The sequence below is a fragment of the Thunnus thynnus genome, chromosome 22 (genome assembly GCF_963924715.1).
Source record: "Thunnus thynnus chromosome 22, fThuThy2.1, whole genome shotgun sequence".
In the NCBI taxonomy this organism is placed as follows: domain Eukaryota; kingdom Metazoa; phylum Chordata; class Actinopteri; order Scombriformes; family Scombridae; genus Thunnus; species Thunnus thynnus.
The window spans coordinates 1,943,973-1,965,550 of NC_089538.1; the positions used below are offsets into that span (position 1 = coordinate 1,943,973).

At 40.0% G+C, this 21,578-nt stretch overlaps 1 protein-coding gene across 1 annotated transcript; it reads left to right on the plus strand.

The window, feature by feature from the left end:
• Positions 1-939: 939 nt before the first annotated feature.
• pygmb (phosphorylase, glycogen, muscle b) lies at positions 940-19,380 on the plus strand. Its single transcript, XM_067580956.1, has 20 exons — positions 940-1,297; positions 3,451-3,552; positions 5,137-5,215; positions 5,324-5,427; positions 7,131-7,262; positions 7,441-7,552; positions 7,663-7,745; positions 9,493-9,636; positions 9,775-9,867; positions 12,108-12,254; positions 12,607-12,770; positions 12,989-13,103; positions 14,240-14,341; positions 14,437-14,584; positions 14,674-14,732; positions 15,109-15,250; positions 15,661-15,868; positions 16,269-16,403; positions 16,680-16,746; positions 18,152-19,380. Exons 1-20 carry the CDS (start codon positions 1,055-1,057, stop codon positions 18,299-18,301), a joined length of 2,529 nt encoding a protein of 842 aa, XP_067437057.1. The 5' UTR covers positions 940-1,054; the 3' UTR covers positions 18,302-19,380.
• The last annotated feature ends 2,198 nt before the right edge of the window (positions 19,381-21,578 follow it).

Consider the following 21,578-nt stretch of genomic DNA (forward strand, 5'->3'; position numbering starts at 1 on the left):
CAGCAGAATTTTAGCATGATCATTAGCAAAGTATGAAGGTTTTATTTTGAAATTCCTGAAGAAAACAGTGATGGTGGTGAACTGCAGGACCACTTCCCAGAGCTTTCCACTACATCTCATGGTCTTCCTTAGTAAATGGAGTTCACTCTGTTGTTTTGGAAGGTGTATGTTTTCCCAGCTGTTCTCACTTCATCTTAAACATGTTCTATATTTAAGTCACTCGATGACAACTGAGCAAACACCATGAGATGTGGTTTAAAGCTCAGCAGAAAAATCCAGTAAGCTGACCTTGGATCATTGTTTTCTTTGTAAAACTTAATTTTCCAAAATCAAGAGTGAACGTTCATGCTTGATAGTTGGGAGGAGTTTTTTTTTAACTTGCTCAACATTTCCCCTCAGCTTTTCCTGTCACTCCTTTCTGCCATCACTGAATAGCTCCGTACATCCAGAATCCTTAAATGGAAAAAATGAACTATTTTTGAACTCAGGGTTTATAGTTTATAAAGAACACTTTTATAGTTTATAAAGAACACTTTAGTGTTTGTGGTGTCTGTAATTTTTCTCTGCAGGATGTTTTAGGAATGCAGATTCAGGTCAAAACGAGCGGAATGAGCCCGGAAGTGAGGTGAAAGTATCGTCAAAATAAAAGCAATACATGGCTGTTTCCCGCTTTTCACTTAACACTTGTGGAACTTCAGTGGTCTACAGCTTTTCAGCGTGTTTTAAGATAAAGTGGCTACAGCTTCACCTCAACTTACCGACGCTCATTCCTGTGCCGTTCATGAGAGTACTCGGTGACGGTGAACCGTGTGACGCACTTTCAAATCCAATTCATTAGCTGACATCAATTCGAGTTTTATTTTGAAACTGTAAACCGGAAGCGCTTGTTTTCTTTGTTGTGAATTGACGGTGAGTACGTGACATAAAGAGGCTGGCCGTCACATCCTGGCTGTGTGTGTCAGCTGGAGAGAAAGAGGAGGACGGCCCGGCCACAGGTGACACTCATCGCGACGTTCAGTTGAAAACTCAGCCGTGCATCTTCAGCCAGCTCAGCATGGCCAAGCCGCTCACAGACCAGGACAAGAGGAAGCAGATCTCAGTCCGGGGACTGGCCGGGGTGGAAAATGTTGCGGACCTGAAAACTAATTTCAACCGGCATCTCCATTTCACCCTGGTGAAGGACAGGAATGTGGCCACCAAGCGGGACTACTACTTCGCTCTGGCCAATACAGTCCGGGACCATCTGGTGGGCCGCTGGATCCGGACGCAGCAGCATTACTATGAGAAAGACCCGAAAGTAAGCGGCCGCAGTTCCGCACAGGGGGGTGGGGGGGGGGGGGGGGGGTGGAGGGGGGTGGTGGACTCTGATGCAGTATCATAACTAATGGGTGTGTATGTGTGCGCGCGCTTTGCTTTTCATATCCATTTATAGAAGTGCTCTGTGTGCCTTGACGCATATTGTGCATTGAACTAGAGTTAAAGAGTGTGAGCAGCAGACTGTTCACACTGATGTTTCCTCTTCGTGTCATAGCCGATGTTTCCTCTACACCACAGCTGTCTGTCAAGCCACATAATCTGCAACCATGATCTGATCCAGTGTGCGCAGCAAGGACGATGCACGGCCTCAGTGCGTCAAATGTGTCCACTGGCACTGGCATAGCACTGGCATTGTGCTGCTGCATTATGAGACTCAAGTGGTTGTTGAAATGCTGATTACGTAACAGTATGTCGTGCCCTTCATCCTTCCCCATGCACACTCTCTGTGCATCACAAAATGGCCACACACTTTAAAAAAAGAAAAAAAATCAGATTAAGCTGCACTGCATACTTTTAAAATAATTAAACAATTCAGCACTCTGCTGCCTTGTGGTAGTGAAACGGCGGGGGGTGAAGGGATCATTTAAAGGGCCATCAGCAGTATCATAAATTATACATATGCAGTGTGTAAGGTTGCACTTGGTCCTGCACAGTCTGCTGCACTGTGTAATGACAGACAGTCTGTGATCCCGAGGGGAGGGGGGGGGGGGGGAGTGTCTGGCCTAATCTTCACTGTTCAACCCACTGGAAATGATGCTGATCTGCAATAATATTCATTCCACAATAGAAGATATTCTATATTTGGGTCACACAATTACACTGGAGTAAGTTTTATTTTCCGATGAAGACCCTGAGATGTGGTTGAAAGCTCATAGGTGGACCTTGAGTTAAAGGACAGGTTCACAGTTTTTCAAGTGTGCCTTAAAGCAAAAGTCAAGAGTCCAAATGAACATTGAAACATGTTTTTCTCATTTGATATTACTACACTGACCATTAGAAGATCCCTTCATAATGCACTTACAATGTAAGTGATGGAGGACAAAATCCACAGTCCTCCTTCTGTGCAAAAATGTATTTAAAAGTTTATCTGAAACTAATCTGAAGCTTCAGCGTCCAAATGAGTCAAATCAAGTAGATATCTTTCAAAAAGCACATTTGAAGAGGATCTTTTAGTTCCAGTATGAACAGGAGGAATGATTACAGTGAGGAAAACCTCTTTGAAAAACTATGAACGTGTACTTTAAACATCTCTGCCTACACCAGTGGAAGTTGTAGCTTTTTGCAGCAGACCAGACTGAGGTACTTTTTCCATTTGATTTGGACAAGTATTTTCTGCGTGTCAGTGAATGTAAGCTGTTTGACGCAGTGTTTTCTTTAAAAGGTGCGTACTTTATTAATGACATCAATAATTATACCTCAAACTGGAATCAAAAACTTTATGATTTATTACTAATTACTAATAAACCTATATCTCTATAGCTTTCTGTGAAGTGAACTCAGTGTAACCTTTGGAAAAGTAACACAGACCCTCCTCTCCTATTTATACTGACCGCTGCGTGCCTTTGTCACTTTGGCACGTACGTTTTTTCCGTGTGCTTCCTTTATACGACCCCTGCCATCAGTCAGCTGCATGATCAGAAATGTCACATGGCAGGGGGGTCACCTTAAAGAGGCTGCCGACATGTCAGACACAGTGTCTTAGTTTCACATTTCTCAGTTTGCAGCATTAACTCCACTCATCACTGTGTATGTTCATTTCAGAAATATGTGTTACCTTTCACACGCTGATAGAGCTGTGGTGGAACTGAATGCTGTGTTAGTGAAGTCTTGTGGTTAGATGTGAATTCTCTGTGGCGTGTTGTTGGTGGGGCTGCCAGTAATAGCTCTGCTGTTGTCTCTGACAGCAGCTGCTGTTTCCTACCAGAGATAATGTTGCAGGGCCTTTAAGACACCAAATGGTGCATGTACAGTATGCTTTTATTATTAGTCTTTGTGGAGAGTTTTACTGCACTTGATGGTAAAATAAATATTTTTCATCCAGATAAGAATCAAACTGTGGATTAAATTAGTTAGTTTTGGCATATTTTGTATTGATTTTATCTATTACTCACAGGTTGTTTTTTCCTCTTGCAGCGTGTCTACTACCTCTCCCTGGAGTTTTACATGGGTCGCACTCTGCAGAACACCATGGTTAACCTGGCTTTAGAGAATGCCTGCGATGAAGCCACGTACCAGGTGAGGCAAAGGATTATGGGAAAGGAGCAGGACACAGCAACAAAGTACTGCTGCTGAAGAGTGACATTATAACGGCTGAAGGATGAGAGCACCTAATGTGGCGAGCATTGCTGTCTGGAACAATGTGGGGTTTTTTTTTGGATGCTACCACAGGGGGGCGCTGATGTTAGAAATACTCAAACCTTACATATAGGGGCTTTAAAGGTTTACTATGCAGGATTTGTTGGTTGGTGTTCATAAACACACAGCATTCAAGCTTAGGCCCCCCTCCCTGACTCAGAGAGAGAGAGAGACAAAGAGAGAGAGAGAGGAAAGCAGTGGTTGAGCAAGCTAGAGTAAATGAAGAGAGCGGACAGCGCTGGCAAGAGCAAAGACATAAATCAGATTCTGATTGTTTCACGCCCACACCGCTCCACAACCCTGCTGGAAGTTGTCGCATTGCTGGATTTTGTGTGAATGCAGAGCTTCATCCTGTCCGCTGTGGCCTCTCTGCTCTGTGTGTGTGTAGCTCAGCCCCACCCTCGGTCAAACAGACACACAGACCTGCAGCTCTTTATACATCCATGACACAGAGAACGAGAGCAGAGCGGAGCAGAGGAGAGAGACGGAGACCTAGTAACAGATAGTAACAGATAAGGACCTTGTAACCTGGTCGCTACGCTACAAGTCCCGACCTCACACACTTCTAGTGGGTCATAAGTGATGATTGAGAAGGATTATTTTTGGATGAGTCTATTGATTGATAATACGGAAAATCTTGCATAGTATACCTTTTTAAAGTCCAATTGAAATTAAATTTCATGGTTGAGTTTTGCTTTACAGATACAGTACAGTATGTCCTGTGCTCTCTTTGGAGAAAAGATGTTTACCCAAAAAGGAGACATTTACGGTATATTTAATATTTTTTAGGATTAACATTAACCAGTCAGACTGCTGTTGGTTCTCTGTCTACATAGACATTTGTATATCGTCTATTAGTTGATTAATTTAACATTTTATTTGCATAAACCAGTGACATCATTGTTCTATTATTGGCTGACGCATGAGACTTACAGCCAGACCGCAGCCTGAGACAAAGTCTGGATAAACAACCAGGCAAACTGTCCTGGGGCCATACAAGGTCATTTGTTGACTGGAAAAATCTATTTGGGGAGTACAAAAGCAACATTTCCTCAGAACCCCTGAACAGGTCGATCCAGTCATGCTGAGACACTCTAATAAAGAATGTGAATGTAATTTTTTGCAATAATTTTTGACTGCAAAAAAGGACAGCATTTAGAGGTAACCCCGATAGCCTACAAGTTAATATGCATTCTGCGTAACCGCATCTCATACCCCTCTCTCAACCCATGTTTCCTGTCTCTATGTATTTTCATCTGTTAAATAAAGGCAAAAAATGCCCCAAAAAAGAATCTTAAAAAGGTGGTTCTGCTTAGGTTTAAAGCCCTGTGCTGCTGTATGATTCTGTGTAGCTAATTATTGAAGCATGTTTTTACAGCTCAGCTCTAGTGGAAGCTTCATCAGTCACACCAGTAAAATATGCTGACTCATTTCATTGTAATAATATGTTGATGTGTCTTTCAGCTGGGCTTGGACATGGAGGAACTGCAGGACATCGAGGAAGATGCCGGTCTAGGCAACGGCGGGCTGGGTCGTCTGGCTGGTGAGCTCCTGCCTCTTCCTGATTGGCTGCTCTCAGACAGTGATGTTTAGTGCTCTGGACAGTCTTGTCTCAACCAGCCTCTCCCTCCCAACTCTTTTGTTTCCTCAGCTTGTTTCTTGGACTCCATGGCCTCTCTGGGTCTGGCTGCTTACGGATATGGCATCCGTTACGAGTTTGGCATCTTCAATCAGAAAATTGTCAACGGCTGGCAGGTATATTGACCTGGTGGTTTACGTCCTTATTTCTGCCTGATTTGATGAAGGGCACTTTATATTATTACTCAAAGAAAACAAGTCTAATGTATCCCTTAGTTTCCCTACTGCTTATGGAATGCCTCACCCTACCTAACTGGTTAATGCGTCTCTGAGGCATGACCATGACTTTTCAGTTTTCTGAGCAGAGCTTTTTAATCAGGATGCCAGCTTCACATTCAACAGAAGAAGTAGTCCTCTGTATTTCCCTGAAATCTGAGCTGACTGTGTCCTTGCAGTGACAGTATGACTCTACAAATGAGTTAAGTAGCCCAAGGCAAGTGCACGTCCCTCCAGCTTTTAGGATGCAGTGCTAGAGATAGTTGGGCTTAATTTAATAGACAGGTGCTGGTGATGATGGGTTGGAGTTATGAGTTCTGCTAAATGGCTGTGCACGGTTGTTCACATGCACGAAATGTGAATACAAGTGACTGGTTCTTTCACAGTAAAGAATATTTGATACACCATTTACTTTAATTAGTGTACCTTATTAGTCTATGGTGGTTTAGTATTTTCAGTGTTTCAGTATCTGGCCAGCTTGCATGGAGGAAATAACTACAAAGAAATGCAGATATATATACAATTTTTCTTGGAAAAACCACAAGTTTTAAAAGTATTTCTAAGGCTTTAAAGGGGAACTCCACCTTTTTTCAACATGAGTGTGTGTTTCCAGGTAGTAGGGAGTATTACTGCGTACAGTGTGTGTAAAAAGTAGTATAAAGCATTTTGTGTCTCCAGAGGGAGCTGTGTGCAATCTGATAAACTGCCTCAGGTGATGTCACTTGAGTCATCGTTGGTTAGGGCTGAATACTACAAATAAAATAAAATAAAAAATAAATAAATTCAAGACGACAAAGTCATGTGGTGTAGGTTCCTATAGCAACACACAAACATGATACAGTGTGAAGTGTGTGTTTGACTGAGATGTAATACTACAGAGAAGCTTCACTGAGTTCAACCCAACAAGAAAATTAAAAGTCTGTTTGTGCTGAACATTGATGTAGTGTTTTGAAAAATCTTACCTGTTGCCAAACTTTACCTACTCCCAATAACAGAGCCACTACACCCCCTCCTCAATTAAACTGTTGATCCAGTTCTGCTGGAATTCACTCTGCGCAGATAAATCCTCTTTCTTTGTCACTAGAAACAAGTTAATTGACATTTTTGTGGTGGAAAATCAGTTTGTTGTTTCTCCTTTCTACAACACTAATTAGACTAATTACTGTCAATCACACAGCAAAGGAGTCGGCTAGGTGAGACCATGTTTAAAGGTGTGGACCTTTTTGTACCGTGTGACGCAACACTGCCCAACTGGTAGTGTCTGAACCAGAAAATAAAGATGATAAAATATAATTTAAGAAACAACATAGAAACAAGTAACCGCAATCGATGACATTTGTAAGAGCTTATGGTAAGACCACAAACATAATTAATACCTTACTAGTAAAGAAATTCATAATATTTGAGCTGTACCTTTTTTTAAGGAGCTGCTATCCCTAAAATTTCACTAGTTCAGCTTTTATTGGACAGTTTGTGTTCCATGATGATCTAAATGCTGTTTCAGAGGTTTTTCCTCCCTCACAACAATAATATTTTGAATGAAATGCTGAACATTTGGAGTGCAATAATGTGAAAATGCTTAAACCAGGTGGCATGTTCCACAGGTAGAAGAGGCTGATGACTGGCTGCGTTATGGTAACCCCTGGGAGAAGGCTCGCCCTGAGTACATGCGTCCAGTCCACTTCTACGGACGAGTGGAGCACACAGATGAAGGAGTGAAATGGGTCGACACACAGGTAAATTGTTACATTTGAAGATATTGAGATCTGTACAAAAATCCATTGTCATCACAATCTGCTTCAATGTTAAAAAGCTCTTACCAGGCTAATCTCACAGATGAGACTTCATTAGCACATTACTCAGAGAATAATGGTTTAATAAAGATCTGATACAATTCTTTTTGTTTTGATCCAGGTGGTTCTGGCTCTTCCCTATGACACCCCAGTCCCCGGTTACAGAAACAACATTGTCAACACCATGAGACTGTGGTCTGCTAAGGCACCCTGTGAATTTAACCTCAAAGACTGTGAGTATTGTGATGTGAGTAGGTAACAAATCTAACAATAACAAAGGCCATTAAAAATCAGAGATAGACAAGTGTGTGTGTTGCTCAAACTGTCAACTGTTGTCATGCAGTTAATGTTGGTGGCTACATCCAAGCTGTGCTGGATAGAAACCTGGCTGAAAACATCTCCAGGGTTCTCTACCCCAACGACAACGTGAGTAGAACTGGGATTTACTGCTGTGCATGTATAATATATATAACAACCCATCATCATTTGTCTAAATTTTACTTGAAGGACAATTCCAGGTTTTACATCTAGGGTCTTGTTGGGCATTGTTCTCGTCATCATTTCAACTGGTTATGATGAAATTGTATTCAAGTTAATAGCAGGAGATCTGGGAACTCAATGACATCACTAGTCAAAGTGGCAAGAAACACAGCACTATATTCGGTAATAAAAACAAGCACAATGTTTTTATTGCCAATAGGAATGATGGGAAAAACTGCAAAAATTAGTTAATGAACCCACAGATAATTCTATAAATCTTTTCCCATCAGCTCCCCTTTAGCTCCTGTTATAGCTCCAGCGTAGCTCGTTATTACCAAAATGAGAATAACAATGTCAGCAAAAACAGCAAAAAATAGTTGAAATAAACTTGAATAATGATGAACCCACTGAAAATGATCACTCCCAGCTCCCCTTTAAACTCTTTTAGCTCGACCTTTACTGATAAGAATGACAGCACAAACTGTAAAAATAAATCGTAACAAACTGGAATGATCACTTCTGATAAAGACAGATGCTATTCCTTCAGTTTAACATCTGCTGAGTCATCATATGAAATGTTATGAAATGTCAGTAGATTGGAATCCACAACCATTTGTTGCAGACAGAGATGTTCTGGAGGCAGAAAACCTCAGTTTAAGAACCACATTTCCTTAGTGCAAGTTAGAGAGCAAACATGAATGTCAAAGAAGTGACCGTGGCCAGAAAACATACTATATACTACATATACAGTATATAAATGTAAATGACTTATTTTTTAATTTATTCATGCTCATGAAAAGTTAGCATGGCAGCTAGCTTACTGAGATGGCATTATAGCTAGTTTCATTGTGCAACGTTAGCTAGCTTAAGTTAAATGAAAGCTTGTAAGTAAAATTGCATTGCTAAGGAACTAGCTAGCAAACAGGCCCGTGTTTCACAGTCAAACATATCTTTCAAACATTAAGAGGATTTACCAAAAAAAACATTTAGAAAGCATAGTTTTTTCTTTGATACAACACAAATGATGAGTGAAAAAGTAAGCTTCAAAATTGAGTCTGACTTTAAGAACTTCCACATGAGACCCATCCTGATGAATAGATGGAGCCTACAGTAACTAGAATACTGAAAAACATGACCGAAGTCTGTCGTAACCTGGTCAGAAAAAATGTGTTTTGGCTTTGCCTACTGTTTTAAAGCTGCACTAATAGCAATTTCTATATTGAAAATAGATTATAAATGATTATTAATGACAAACCCACAGAGAATTATCGCCAACTCTGCTGTTCCCCTCAGCTCTACAGAGCTTTTTAGATATTGTTTTGGCAAACTCAAGCTCTCATCAACCTTGTTTCCAGCAGCATCAGACTGGCACACAGACAAATGTAGCAACTAGCAGGTGAACATAATGGGGCGTATCTCTTAGAAGTTGGTGGAGACCAAACCAGAGCTAAATGGGAGATGGAGATGGGTGTGGAAATCGGCAACTGTTTGCTAGCTTGTTTGTTGTGAAACCAAAAAAATCAATGAATCCAACTTTATGTCAGAACCAACCAACAACATGACTCATACCTCCAGGGCAGCTCTGCCTGCAAGAGTGTTTCTACAGTTTTAATCTAAATGTGCATCAACTTAATTATATTAGAAGAATGAAATGAAAGCTTGAACAGTTTTCTATATTGTCTCTGGACTTCAGTTCTTTGAAGGGAAGGAGCTGCGTCTGAAGCAGGAGTACTTTGTTGTAGCAGCCACTCTTCAAGACATCATCCGTCGATTCAAAGCCTCCAAGTTTGGCTCCACAGAGTTTGTGCGGTTGGACCTTTCAACACTGCCAGACAAGGTGAGATATCCATCATAAAATATGTTATAAATTACAGTATATCAACCCTTCATTGACATTTGATTATTTTGTGCTCAATCATTTTTACTATCCTTATCCATTTGTTACATTTTATCTTTGTCTGTGTGTGGTCTACAGGTGGCCATCCAGCTGAATGACACCCACCCCGCTATGGCCATCCCTGAGCTCATGAGGATCCTGGTGGACACTGAGAAGCTCACTTGGGAGGAGGTATATGTCCCTCCAGGAGTAATCACACACTGGCCTATTATGCTTAAAACAAAGTGCCTGTTGGATTGTCTCAGAGTGTCAGAAACCTACTTTCCGAAGGTGGAACCAGGGCGTAACTTTCTGAAACTGAGAATTCTGACTATCAGGCTCACTTTATGTAGAGATTGGTCATGTGTGTGGAGGTCTGCAGGGGCTGAACTCCTCTCTCAAGCGCCCTTTTTTTTCCCCATTCTAAAACACAATTTTCAGTGGTTCAGTGACTTGGAGCATTTCCATCGTTTGGATGGGCACAACTGGTTTAATCATCAGTCCACACAATTAGCAGCTGCTTTAAAAAAGAAAAAAAAAGAGGTTCACTGAAAACTAATGTTTAAGGTAGAAGATTGCATACATGATAAGTTGAGGAGAGTAATTAACTACCAGTACCAGAGAGCATTGTGATAAGAAATGTCCAATCACTGAGCCTTAAAGTTGCAATAAATGACATTCAGTCCCACTACATGTCAGCAAATAACTATTTGCTATGTAAAGATACAGTGAAGTTATGGCGACCTGGGCAGAGAATTAAGCTACACTCCCTCTGTGTGTGTTGTAATCCAAGCCTCTCTGTTCTTTGTTTTGGTAGCCGCTCCGGCGGCGCGTGCATGTTGGTGCATGTGAGTCCCTCTGTGTCTTCTGCGTCCGTTTCCAACATGGCAGTCACATCACAAACTTTCTCAAATTACAGCTAAACAGTACACTAAAATATGTTTCTGAAAACATTGGAGGGAAGAAATAGACAATGCAGTAATACAATCCACAGTGTGTCCACACAGTCATTTAGTGCAAAAATGCATTCAGACAAACTTTTAAATACATGTTTGCACAGAAGGAGGACTGTGGATTTTGTCCCCTATCATTTACATTGTAAGTGCATTATGAAAGGATTTTCTAATGGTCAGTATGAACAGGAGGAATGATTACAGCAAGAAAAACATGTTTCAAAATTCATTTGAGCTCCTGACTGTTGTTTTAAGACACTTGAGAAATTGTGAACCTGTCTTTTTAATTCTGTTGTCTGGTGTCAAGTCTGTAGCAACAGCCACATCATGTTTACACTTCAAACATATCAGAAATGTGATTCAGGGTTGGAATGAGGTGAGGTAGCTTTACACTGTTTTCTATCAAGTCTGTTATGTTAGCAAAATAATTCATCTACAAATAGATAGGTTTAATGATTCTCTTAATTTAATTTTCAAAGTTATACAAAAAGAGTCTACAGTCATGCTAGCAGCTCTGTCAGGCTGTACATGGGCACAGTGGTGCTTTGACCTAATGTTAATGTCAGCATGCTCAAAATGACAATGCTAACATGCATGTAGCAGGTACAATTTGTTCATTTGAAAATAATTCAACATAGTGCAGAGAAAAGTCTGCCAGTAGGTCAACAAAACATCCACTTTTTATGGCAATATTTAAAGCTATATCTCGCCCTGTAAATGATTAAACAGAAAGACTGACCAAAAACTGAGTGACAGTGCTGTTATTAAATACTTGGTGTGATGAAGTGCTGATTGCACACTCCTATCATGCAAAAATTACTGCATTTTAACTGGAGTGTCCTATGGTCACTTGCAATTCTGTCTCTTTACATCCTGTTACACTGTGGTCACAGTGACACAGCAGAATGACACATCAAAGTTGAACTCATACACCATGACAGATGTGAGCATAGAACTTGCTTGCTAAAATGAGATCAACATTTTCAAATGTTAAAAAAATAAAAAAGTAGGGCTCACTTTTTTGATGAGTTGTAGAGAAGATAAGCTGTAGTGATGAGATGTCCACTGTTTCCAATACAAAGGCGATTTATTACTTACAGTCTGTAGGTTTTCCAAAATAATAATAGAGTCCATCCACTTTCCTTGTAATAAGTCCATTTGCATACATAGACAAAAGAACAACATAGATAAAAGAAAACGTAAGATTCATTTACACTCATTACCACATGATCCAAAACTGTTTACTTCTCCCAATACAGCAACACCTGTGTCAATTAACCCCCTGATTATATTAACCACTGTCTAATTGACAGCAGCACTACTCCCTCAAGAGGCAGGAGTAAAGTTTTCATTTCAGTCTGACTTTCAGTACTTTACAGTTGTTTGCTAGTGTAGTGAATGTGAGAAACATGCAAGTTCTGTATGTGTGATGATATCAGATATCTCTAACCCCTCTGTCTCTGCCCTCACTGTGTCCAGGCCTGGGACATCGTGGTGCGTACCTGTGCCTACACCAACCACACTGTCCTGCCTGAAGCCCTGGAGCGCTGGCCCATCGATCTCTTCCAAAACCTGCTGCCTCGTCACCTGGAGATCATCTATGAGATCAACAGGAGGCACCTGGAGGTACAAGAAGACTTTTTAAATGTAGACTTGAGCATTTAGCTCTGAGCCTTCTCTATACAGACTTTAAAGATCATGTGGCCAAGAGTCGATGTCAGAAAAGGAAAAGCAATATTAGCTTGAATGAGAGATATAACATTGTTTAGCCAAATTATGTATCAGTGCCTTGCTGTGCATAGATTTTTTTTAAATTGTAGAATTAGATATATTTATGAATGAATTGAAGTTGTATGTTTCTGCAAGGGTAAAGTGAGGTTTGGTGGGTTTGTCCTCCACTACATCTCTGTCTATCAGGCATTCCTGTAAAACTAAGAGCCCTGAGATCCACTCATGTCTCTGTCCTTCCTCTCTCCAGCGCATCGCTAAGCTTTACCCTGGAGATCATGACCGCTTGCGCCGAATGTCCCTGATTGAAGAGGGCGATGCCAAGAAAATCAACATGGCTCACTTGTGCATTGTGGGGTCTCATGCTGTCAACGGAGTGGCCCGCATCCACTCTGAAATCATCAAAGACACAGTGTAAGGAAACCACCCTCATTTCCTCTCCTGCTTGTGTGTGCCAGTATAACATAACTGTAACGCAGCATGGGGCCAGACTGATATTTTATATTGTTGACACTGAACTGTTGTCATCTTTTTAAGAGCAAAGCCGTTTAGCTATGATACAATTTTAATCAATTCACATTGGATTAAATGTTGTAGAGTACTGTGTAGTCAAATATTAAATCCTCCGCCAGGTTCAAGGACTTCTATGAGGTAGACCCTGAGAAGTTTCAGAACAAGACCAACGGCATCACACCCAGGCGCTGGCTGGTCATGTGCAACCCTGGCCTGGCTGAGGTCATCGCAGAGGTGTGTTTGTTGTTGCTGTTGTTAAAACAGAGTTGAGAGGAGTTATTTCTAGAGTCTAGGGTTCAGCAGGTTAAAGTTCCATTCATTTTCTGCATAGGAGCACTTCCAAAGCTTGAGTGGAAATGAAACACTCCTGGTGTTACAGAATATCTGGTTCAAAGGTATAAGGCTGGGTTCATGGAGAAAGACAACTCTAATATTTGTATATTAACAATGTATAAAATGGTTCTCATGGTGATGAACTCCTCAGCTCTGCTGAGCTTTTTATTGTCTTTCAGCTCCTTGTTTTGGTTTTACAGCCCGTAACTTTACTGTTTTGGTTCATTCTCTCAGCTCCCTTCAACCTTAGAGCTGTTTTCAATGAAGAGGCTCCGATAAACCCACTGCACACTTGCTCAGCACCAAACAGCAGACAGACACAGTTGATGAACATAGCGGAACATTTAGCAGCTAAAGAAACAGATATTTTTCTCAGGAGTTGGTGGAGACCCAAACAGAGCTAAAAGGAGAGTGAATACAAGACTTTCCTCCTTGTGACGGCTTTAAAATTCTGTTGCATACAGCACACACTGAGTGGAAACTGAAGCTTACACTTTGTGGAATCCAGTTAAAAAAATCAGCAGTTTAAATCAGGTTTTAATTAAAAGATAATTGTAGTATTTAGTGCTCTGAATTTTGCTACAGCTCTGATTTTGCACCTCTGATGGGCTTTTTCTCCATACAATAGCATCTATGGCTGAGGCTCATTGGTATTGTAGTAATTACAGCCATCTGCCATACCGAACTGAAAAGAATATGATTCCTCAGAAACACAGTTGAAGTAATTGAAACTGATTACCATAATATAAATCTACAGTATTGTTAAATTATCAAGGAGACTTTTTTGTTTGTATATCGGGATATATTGAGGAGATCCTTAAAACAACACTTGAAATAGGAATTTACAGTGGAGAGATGTACTTCCAGAAGCAGTGGCTCCGCCCACTTAGCAACTCTGCTGCAAATCCTTTTTCTAAATTCATAAAACATGCACATTTTTTTATGTATGTATGACAGATACACACTTTCAAATAGCATATTTTTGATTTGGTAATTAGAATAAGAGAATCAGCTTCTCTGACATGTTTTATTTGCAGAGGATTGGTGAGGACTACATGCGTGACCTGGACCAGCTGAAGAAGCTTCTGGACTTTGTGGATGATGATGCCTTCATTAGGGATGTTGCCAAAGTCAAACAAGTGAGAGCTGAAATTTCTTAAAGAAAGATGATTATTTTCTTCTTCTGCTTTTGTTTGTTCCTAATCACATTTCTCTGTGTGATCACCACTTTAAGGAGAACAAGATGAAGTTTGCCGCCCATCTTGAAGAGCACTACAAGGTAAAGATCAACGTCAGCTCCATGTTCGATGTCCATGTGAAGAGGATCCACGAGTACAAGAGGCAGCTGCTCAACTGCCTGCACATCATCACGCTGTACAACCGTGGGTGCTGCTTCTTTTACTAACAAGCTTTCAGCAAACAAGTGTGGACTGAGAGAGAAGAAAAACCTTTCCATTTGTTTCTTTATCAGGCATTAAGAAGGAGCCCAACAAGGCATGGACCCCCAGGACAATCATGATTGGAGGAAAGGTGAATGGGATTTAAGGCATTAAATTACATTTGTGAGTCAGATATTTCAGATGGATATCAGTTTTCATATGTGTGTAAGTACAGACATACTGTAGGTCCAGAACGTTAGCCTAGCTTAGCTCAAAGACTGGAAGCAGGGGGAAACTGTTAGCTGTTAGCTTAGCACCATCAAATACACCTTCCACCAAATCTTACTGACATATTATCATATTAGTACAGCCTACACATATTTTTACACTATATACAGATAATATCATAGTTTGTTTGGCAATATATTTTATTAAAAGAGAGTTAAATACAGTAAGAACAGGGTGTACTTAAGTTAGCTTGGTTTTTATTTAGTGTTGCTCAACATGCTGGTCTCCATTGTCTCCAGGCAGCTCCAGGTTACCACACTGCCAAGATGATCATCAAGCTGATCACATCAATTGGAGACATTGTCAATAATGACCCCGTGGTGGGAGATCGCCTCAAGGTCATCTTTCTTGAGAACTATCGCGTCACTCTGGCTGAGAAAGGTAATGGATACGGTTAATCTTATTCATTAAGTGGTCATTTATGTGCAGGATTTCAAGAGTTCACTATTGCCTAGTGCAATCCTTATTGTTGAGGAGTGTGCAGTCAGTCATAGGGCCTGCTGTGGAACCTCAATACTTTTTTGGTACTGACTGAAATGTGTTTGTTGCACCACATTTCATTTTTTGACATGCCCTGAAAGTTGGCATCAAATATCTAGTTAGATTCATAATTGTGTTTGCTTATTCTTGATCATAGCTCATGATTAAACCAAGATTTTTTCCATTGGACACCATTTTCTCTATGCAAAATTTTGGTCTGGCTGCTTGTTTTGAGACATTCAGCTTTTGAATGTTAATGTTCTGTGTTTATTTTGATATACTGGATCTTTCCCGCTGTCTCCTGTCTGCAGTCATCCCTGCAGCGGACCTGTCGGAGCAGATCTCCACAGCAGGCACTGAGGCCTCTGGTACCGGGAACATGAAGTTCATGCTGAACGGGGCCCTCACCATCGGCACCATGGATGGAGCCAACGTCGAGATGGCAGAGGAGGCCGGAGAGGAGAACCTTTTCATCTTCGGCATGAGGGTGCCTGACGTGGAGGCTCTGGACAAGAAGGGGTGAGCTTAAACATGTCCTGAAGTAATGGCTAAATGGCTAGTACATACAACTATGTAACTTTTGCTGTGGCAATTATAGGTTATTTTAAAGGCTAAAACATAGCGTAACAAATTATTATGTTATTCCGTCTTTGAAAAATTACATACAATTGCTCTAAAATTAAAGATAAAAATCAATGTTGTTTATATCTGATATATGAGCATATTATTTCTGTTAACTATTTTTTTCTGTTCTGTTTACTACTAGAAACAAAAGACAAAATCTCCTTATGGGTATCTGTTTCAATAACTGTAATGATTTAAGCTCAATTGGAGAAGAGTAGTGGTCTCATGACAACAGTAACATACACTTTGTAATGTAATAACTAACCCAGTGTTTGATAAATTCTTTTTTCCTAAGCTATGACGCTGTGCCATACTACAACCGTATCCCTGAGCTGAAGCAGGCAATAGATCAGATATCTGGAGGATTCTTCAGCCCCAGCCAGCCCGAACTCTTCAAAGACCTCGTCAACATGCTGATGCACCACGACAGGTTGGAGCACACTTCTGCTGACTCTGAGGACTCAGCGCTCTGCTGTGCTGACACATAACCTACTTTTATTTCCATAGCCATGCAGTGTCATCAATTCATTACTGTCAGTAAATGTAACGTTTGTGCTGTAAACCGACTCATTATCATCATAAATTCAACCTGGTGGCACTGAGTAATTTTTCTTGTTTATTTGGATCATAGTATTGTCTTGAATGAATGTAGTAGTGATTTTTTTTTTATCAGTATCAGAATATTAACTGTATGTCTGTGCTGCAGGTTCAAGGTGTTTGCAGACTATGAAGCCTACATCAAATGTCAAGACAAAGTCAGCGCACTCTATAAGGTTAGTATGTCAGCAACAGAAAATCCAGAGAGCTAAACTCACCTTTAATATGTCAGGCATTCTAATACAGTGTGATGACTACCTGAATTCTTTATTTTTTCCTCAGTATTTGTAGTCACACAGCTCTCTGTACATAAAATATGTATGGAAGTCTGTCAAAGTTCTTCTGTACTCTTTTGCTTCCATATTATATGTTAGATGGACTATGCTATATTGTACTGCACTGTCCTACACTATGATATGCTATACTGCAGGACCACCTTCATGCAGTAAAAAAGCATAACATGACCAAAAAAACCCGTCCTGTAAATATGTGTTATGCCACTGTCAGCTGTAATGAATAAATATTCTGCTTATCCTCAATGAGACACTTGGGTTTGCCTCCGGGAAATAATGAAATCAAGTGGTGGTGGGATGGATGAGAGGCCGACATGCAGAGTAGCATTCCAAGTTGTTTTCAGTTTGTTCCTCGCCTTTGATTTTGTGACAGTCACAATGGAAAACCTGACACATATAGATAGATGGTGGTGAAAGGCAACAGAAATTTGATTGCCTGTTTTGACAGAGAGGACTATTGACTGGCAGTCAGTATCCGGAGTGAAGCAGGGTCAACTTGTGTGAGCTGAAGCTTCAGGCTGCTGTCTGCTGATAGTTCCATCAGTTCATTTTCCAACACATTGGACAGAGCCATGTCTTCTGAGGCAAGATCAACAGAGAAAGCTAGTTAGCTAGCTAACAGTGGCAAAACATATTCATCTCTACCTGATGATGTGTCGTGATTGGCGTGGTGATATTAAAACATAACTGGTCATTGAAATTATGCTTTTTAATTTGATGTTTTTTATTATATATATATATATTTATTATATATATGTGAAGTCTTGAGCACATTTAGATATAAAAATAACTGGCTTTGTAAACTGTACATTACATTTTATCGTAATTTTATATATACATTACTGTACTCTACTTCTACTATATTATACAGTATCACATGATACTGTACCAGACTATACTATGCTATATGATACTATCCAGTACTGTACTCTGATACTAAATTGTACTGGACTGTGCTATACTGCACTACACTACACTAATAGTATAGTATTAGTGCTATTATATTGTGATGTAGAGTATTATATCACCTATACTGTACTTTATTGTACTGCAGTATACAATACCATACTATACTAATAGTATGCTTATATTATAGTTCTTCTATTATCATACTATGCTGTGCTATATTATACTTTATGGTACTGCCCTATACTATACTGTACTATACTATGCTATACCATGGTACTGTACAATGTGTAATACTATACTGTACTACTTTGTTCTATATTCATGTGTATTGCAACAACCCAATGTGCCCCCCTTCCCCTTCATGTCTCTGTATTAACAGAACCCTAAAGAGTGGACCAAGATGGTGATCCATAACATTGCCGGCTGTGGTAAATTCTCCAGTGACCGCACCATTGCCCAGTATGCCAGGGAGATCTGGGGGATGGAGCCCAGTCTGGAGAAGATTGCTGCTCCTGATGATCCCCGCTAAACCGCATCTGCCTCCTGCACTTTAATGTAGCTCACCATGTGGTTCAGCCACAAAAGATAAACCCCTGTAGCTTTTCACTGTGTACTGTGGCATTATTTCCTTAGATGATTGATCCCTATACAACCTCTGTCACTTCCAGTTCATCTTGCATTAACAATTATTGAAGTGGGCTTATTCACAATCTGTATTTCTTTTCCCTCTGTGCACCAGCAATGCATTTTCTGTTCTCACTGTTGGGTGAAAACCTTGTATCTATGTCAGCCTTACAGGAGTTTAGGAACTGCTTGGATTTTACCTCGAAGAGGATGATTTTTTGATATTATTCAGTCAGATAATCAGATGGATTCCATACAGTTTTCACACGATAGTGACTTAAACTATATTTCTAACTACATTCCCCTTCTCCTCCTGAGCCCTAATGGCTCTGAGAACGCAGCAAAAATGCCAGAAACCTCAGCACTGTTACGGTACCAAACCAACCCAGGTCTTCCACGGAAGAGAGAGGGGACACAAAGAGGTTGATGTGCACCACAGCCTCATCAGCACTGTGAGCGGATGGTGTTGGAAGGAAGCCATGTCTCCATAATCACAGCAGATTGCCACTTAATATTAATATTTCATATTAAAAGTGTCTGACTGCTGTCAATGTTTGATGTGTTCGCTGAATGTATCTGTGTGTGTATTATCATTAATGGTCCGGGGAGCCCTGCAATGCAGCTGTATTGACCTGTCAGTTTACTGTGATCTCCTCAGCATGTTTGTGTCTGTCTCATATTGCTGTACTGTTCCTCGAAGTGATCTGTGTTAGAATATAAGAAAGCCTTCTCTGCCTAAAACCTAAGTGACTAAAGATGTGTGTATTCTGTGGTGTAGTTGTGTGTTTAACATTGAGTCCATGACACTGTGGATATCAGCTTGATGAAGTGTTGTAACACCATACTGTCCTGCTTCAGCTACTGCATATGACTGTCTGACTGCTGTGGTGCTGCGGAAGGAACCGTATACAACACTAACCCTAACATTTTCACTGTCAATCAGTGCTTTTCCTTTTTATTCAATAAATGACAAAAATACATCAACAGTCGACACATATAACTTCACTTTTGCTGAAGCAGCAACACACACATTACTTCAGTCAGTGAATCAACAGAAAATTCAGAAATACTTTTAGTAATCAATGTGGCTGCAAATTTGTGGGTGTCAGAGTCCTCCTTGCGTTCTGGTGCAGTAAACCAGTGACCAGTACTTTATTCTCAGGGCAGAGGAGGGCATCTACACACTCAACCTTAATGAACTTCATAAAGATACATCAGAGAAGGTAAAAAAGGACTGATCCATGTATTGAGCATGATGTTGTTGTACCACAATAAATTCTAAAGTGAAAATTAAGTTGAGATGAAAAAATGGAGATGATTCCCAACAAAATATATAAAGATGTATAACATTTAATTAACTCCTGACATGATGGGTATATAGAACACACATCACAAATACACAATACAGTATATTAGTGATTTGCCTTATTTAAAAGTCAAAAAACAAATGTGAATTTAGTTTTCAACAAAATCAGATTTAGATGTGCCCTCTACGTTGCCTGCACGAAGGAGAGAACATAAAGTTCTGTAATGAATAAATTAGGATGAAATGACCTAAAGAGGGTGACAATCTGGAATGAAGTGCCCTCACTGGTGCCCTTTCAGTAGAAGAAAGTATGATAGTAGTAGTAAAGAACCCCCAAAAATGAAAAAAAAACATGATGTGCCCTTTAAATGAAGAGGATGTATATATGTTGTAATGGGGTTTGTGAGGTAACAGTTAGGTTACTACGGTTATTAACATTTACAAACTCCTGGCTAAAAGAATTCTCCTTTTATTTCACCAATCTTGCTTTCGCTTCCTTAACAAGACTGCTCAAAACAGCTAATTCTCAAAATATTAATAGTTCCATCTTTTTAATACAGATGTGTTTGAGAGATAAACATTCCCTGTATTTTATTACAGAGATGTTATAAAATGCTATAAAATGTTCATCTTAGTCGGGGATGTAGCCTTCTTACTAAACATGCATCATTGTTCTCTGTTGAATGTATCAGGTGACCTTTATATTTTTTCATCCCTGCCCCTCAGACAGCCTGAGTCTACCATTGTCTATGATCTCTCTGTGAGGTCACAGGGTTTACATAACCTAACACTGATTAACCTCATAAAGTAATCGCAGCTGTGTTGTGGGATCTTTACAGCAACAGTCTCTTCAGTGTGATGCATTTGAGCACCTCTCCAAAGCCTCTCTGTTGCAGAAAAGTAAAACTAAGTACTAACCTACACCACTGCTTTGATCACATGAACAGTTTTCTAGAAGAATACGTCACATATTCTTATCTTCCAGTCAAGAACAGATTAAACATTAGATAAAGAGATCAAATATAGCTGTTGTTGGGTAAATAACATGTCTTTTTTTTTTAATCAGTGCTTGGTTTTAGCCCCATTGTAATAATGTCTTAACACTCTCCACCAGAGCAGACAGCAAGAGATATGATAATGATACTGAGACTGATACATGAACACATACAGTAGTAGGTATGTTATCGTCCAGGACAAGAAAGCTGAGAGCATTGGAGGAACAAATACACAACTTATTTAATTAAAGGGTGTGCCTGAGAGTGCCAGAGTGTGCATGAGCCACTTTCTTTTGGCTGCCAGTAGAGGGTGATAAGAGTCTTACTGCTTTACATGGAAATGCATCATATGATGTGATGAATAACACTTGATGATGAAAACCGGAACCAGTCATGCTTACACCAACACAGTTCTTCATATTACAAAGTAAATGAAAGAAGGTCCACATAAAGTTTATTTACATATGGCTGGAGGCACAAGAAGACGAAGAACATGATTTAAGCAAATTGAGGGAACATAACTGAGTTTTCTTTATATCAATTGAATTGGATGATCTCATCTTGAGATGTGAACTATTGCAAAATGTAGTTGCAAAGGCAGCATCCAGTAGATACAGTTAGCCCACCTGAGAGACTTTAAGATATCAAATGAACACAATAGCTCAAAAATATATCAAGGTTCTTCATCATGTAGTGCCTGATAGGTAGTAAGTGAAACTTTATATTCAGGTTAATTCTAAATTCACTGTTAGACAATGGAGAGTCCAGGAAAGTCCAATAATGTGCTCCCAGCACTTTGTCTATGTTAGACAGTACTTGAAAAAGAGTATAAGAACTGCAGTAATCCCAGTATGCCAGATACCAGTGTTTAATTAGAGAGA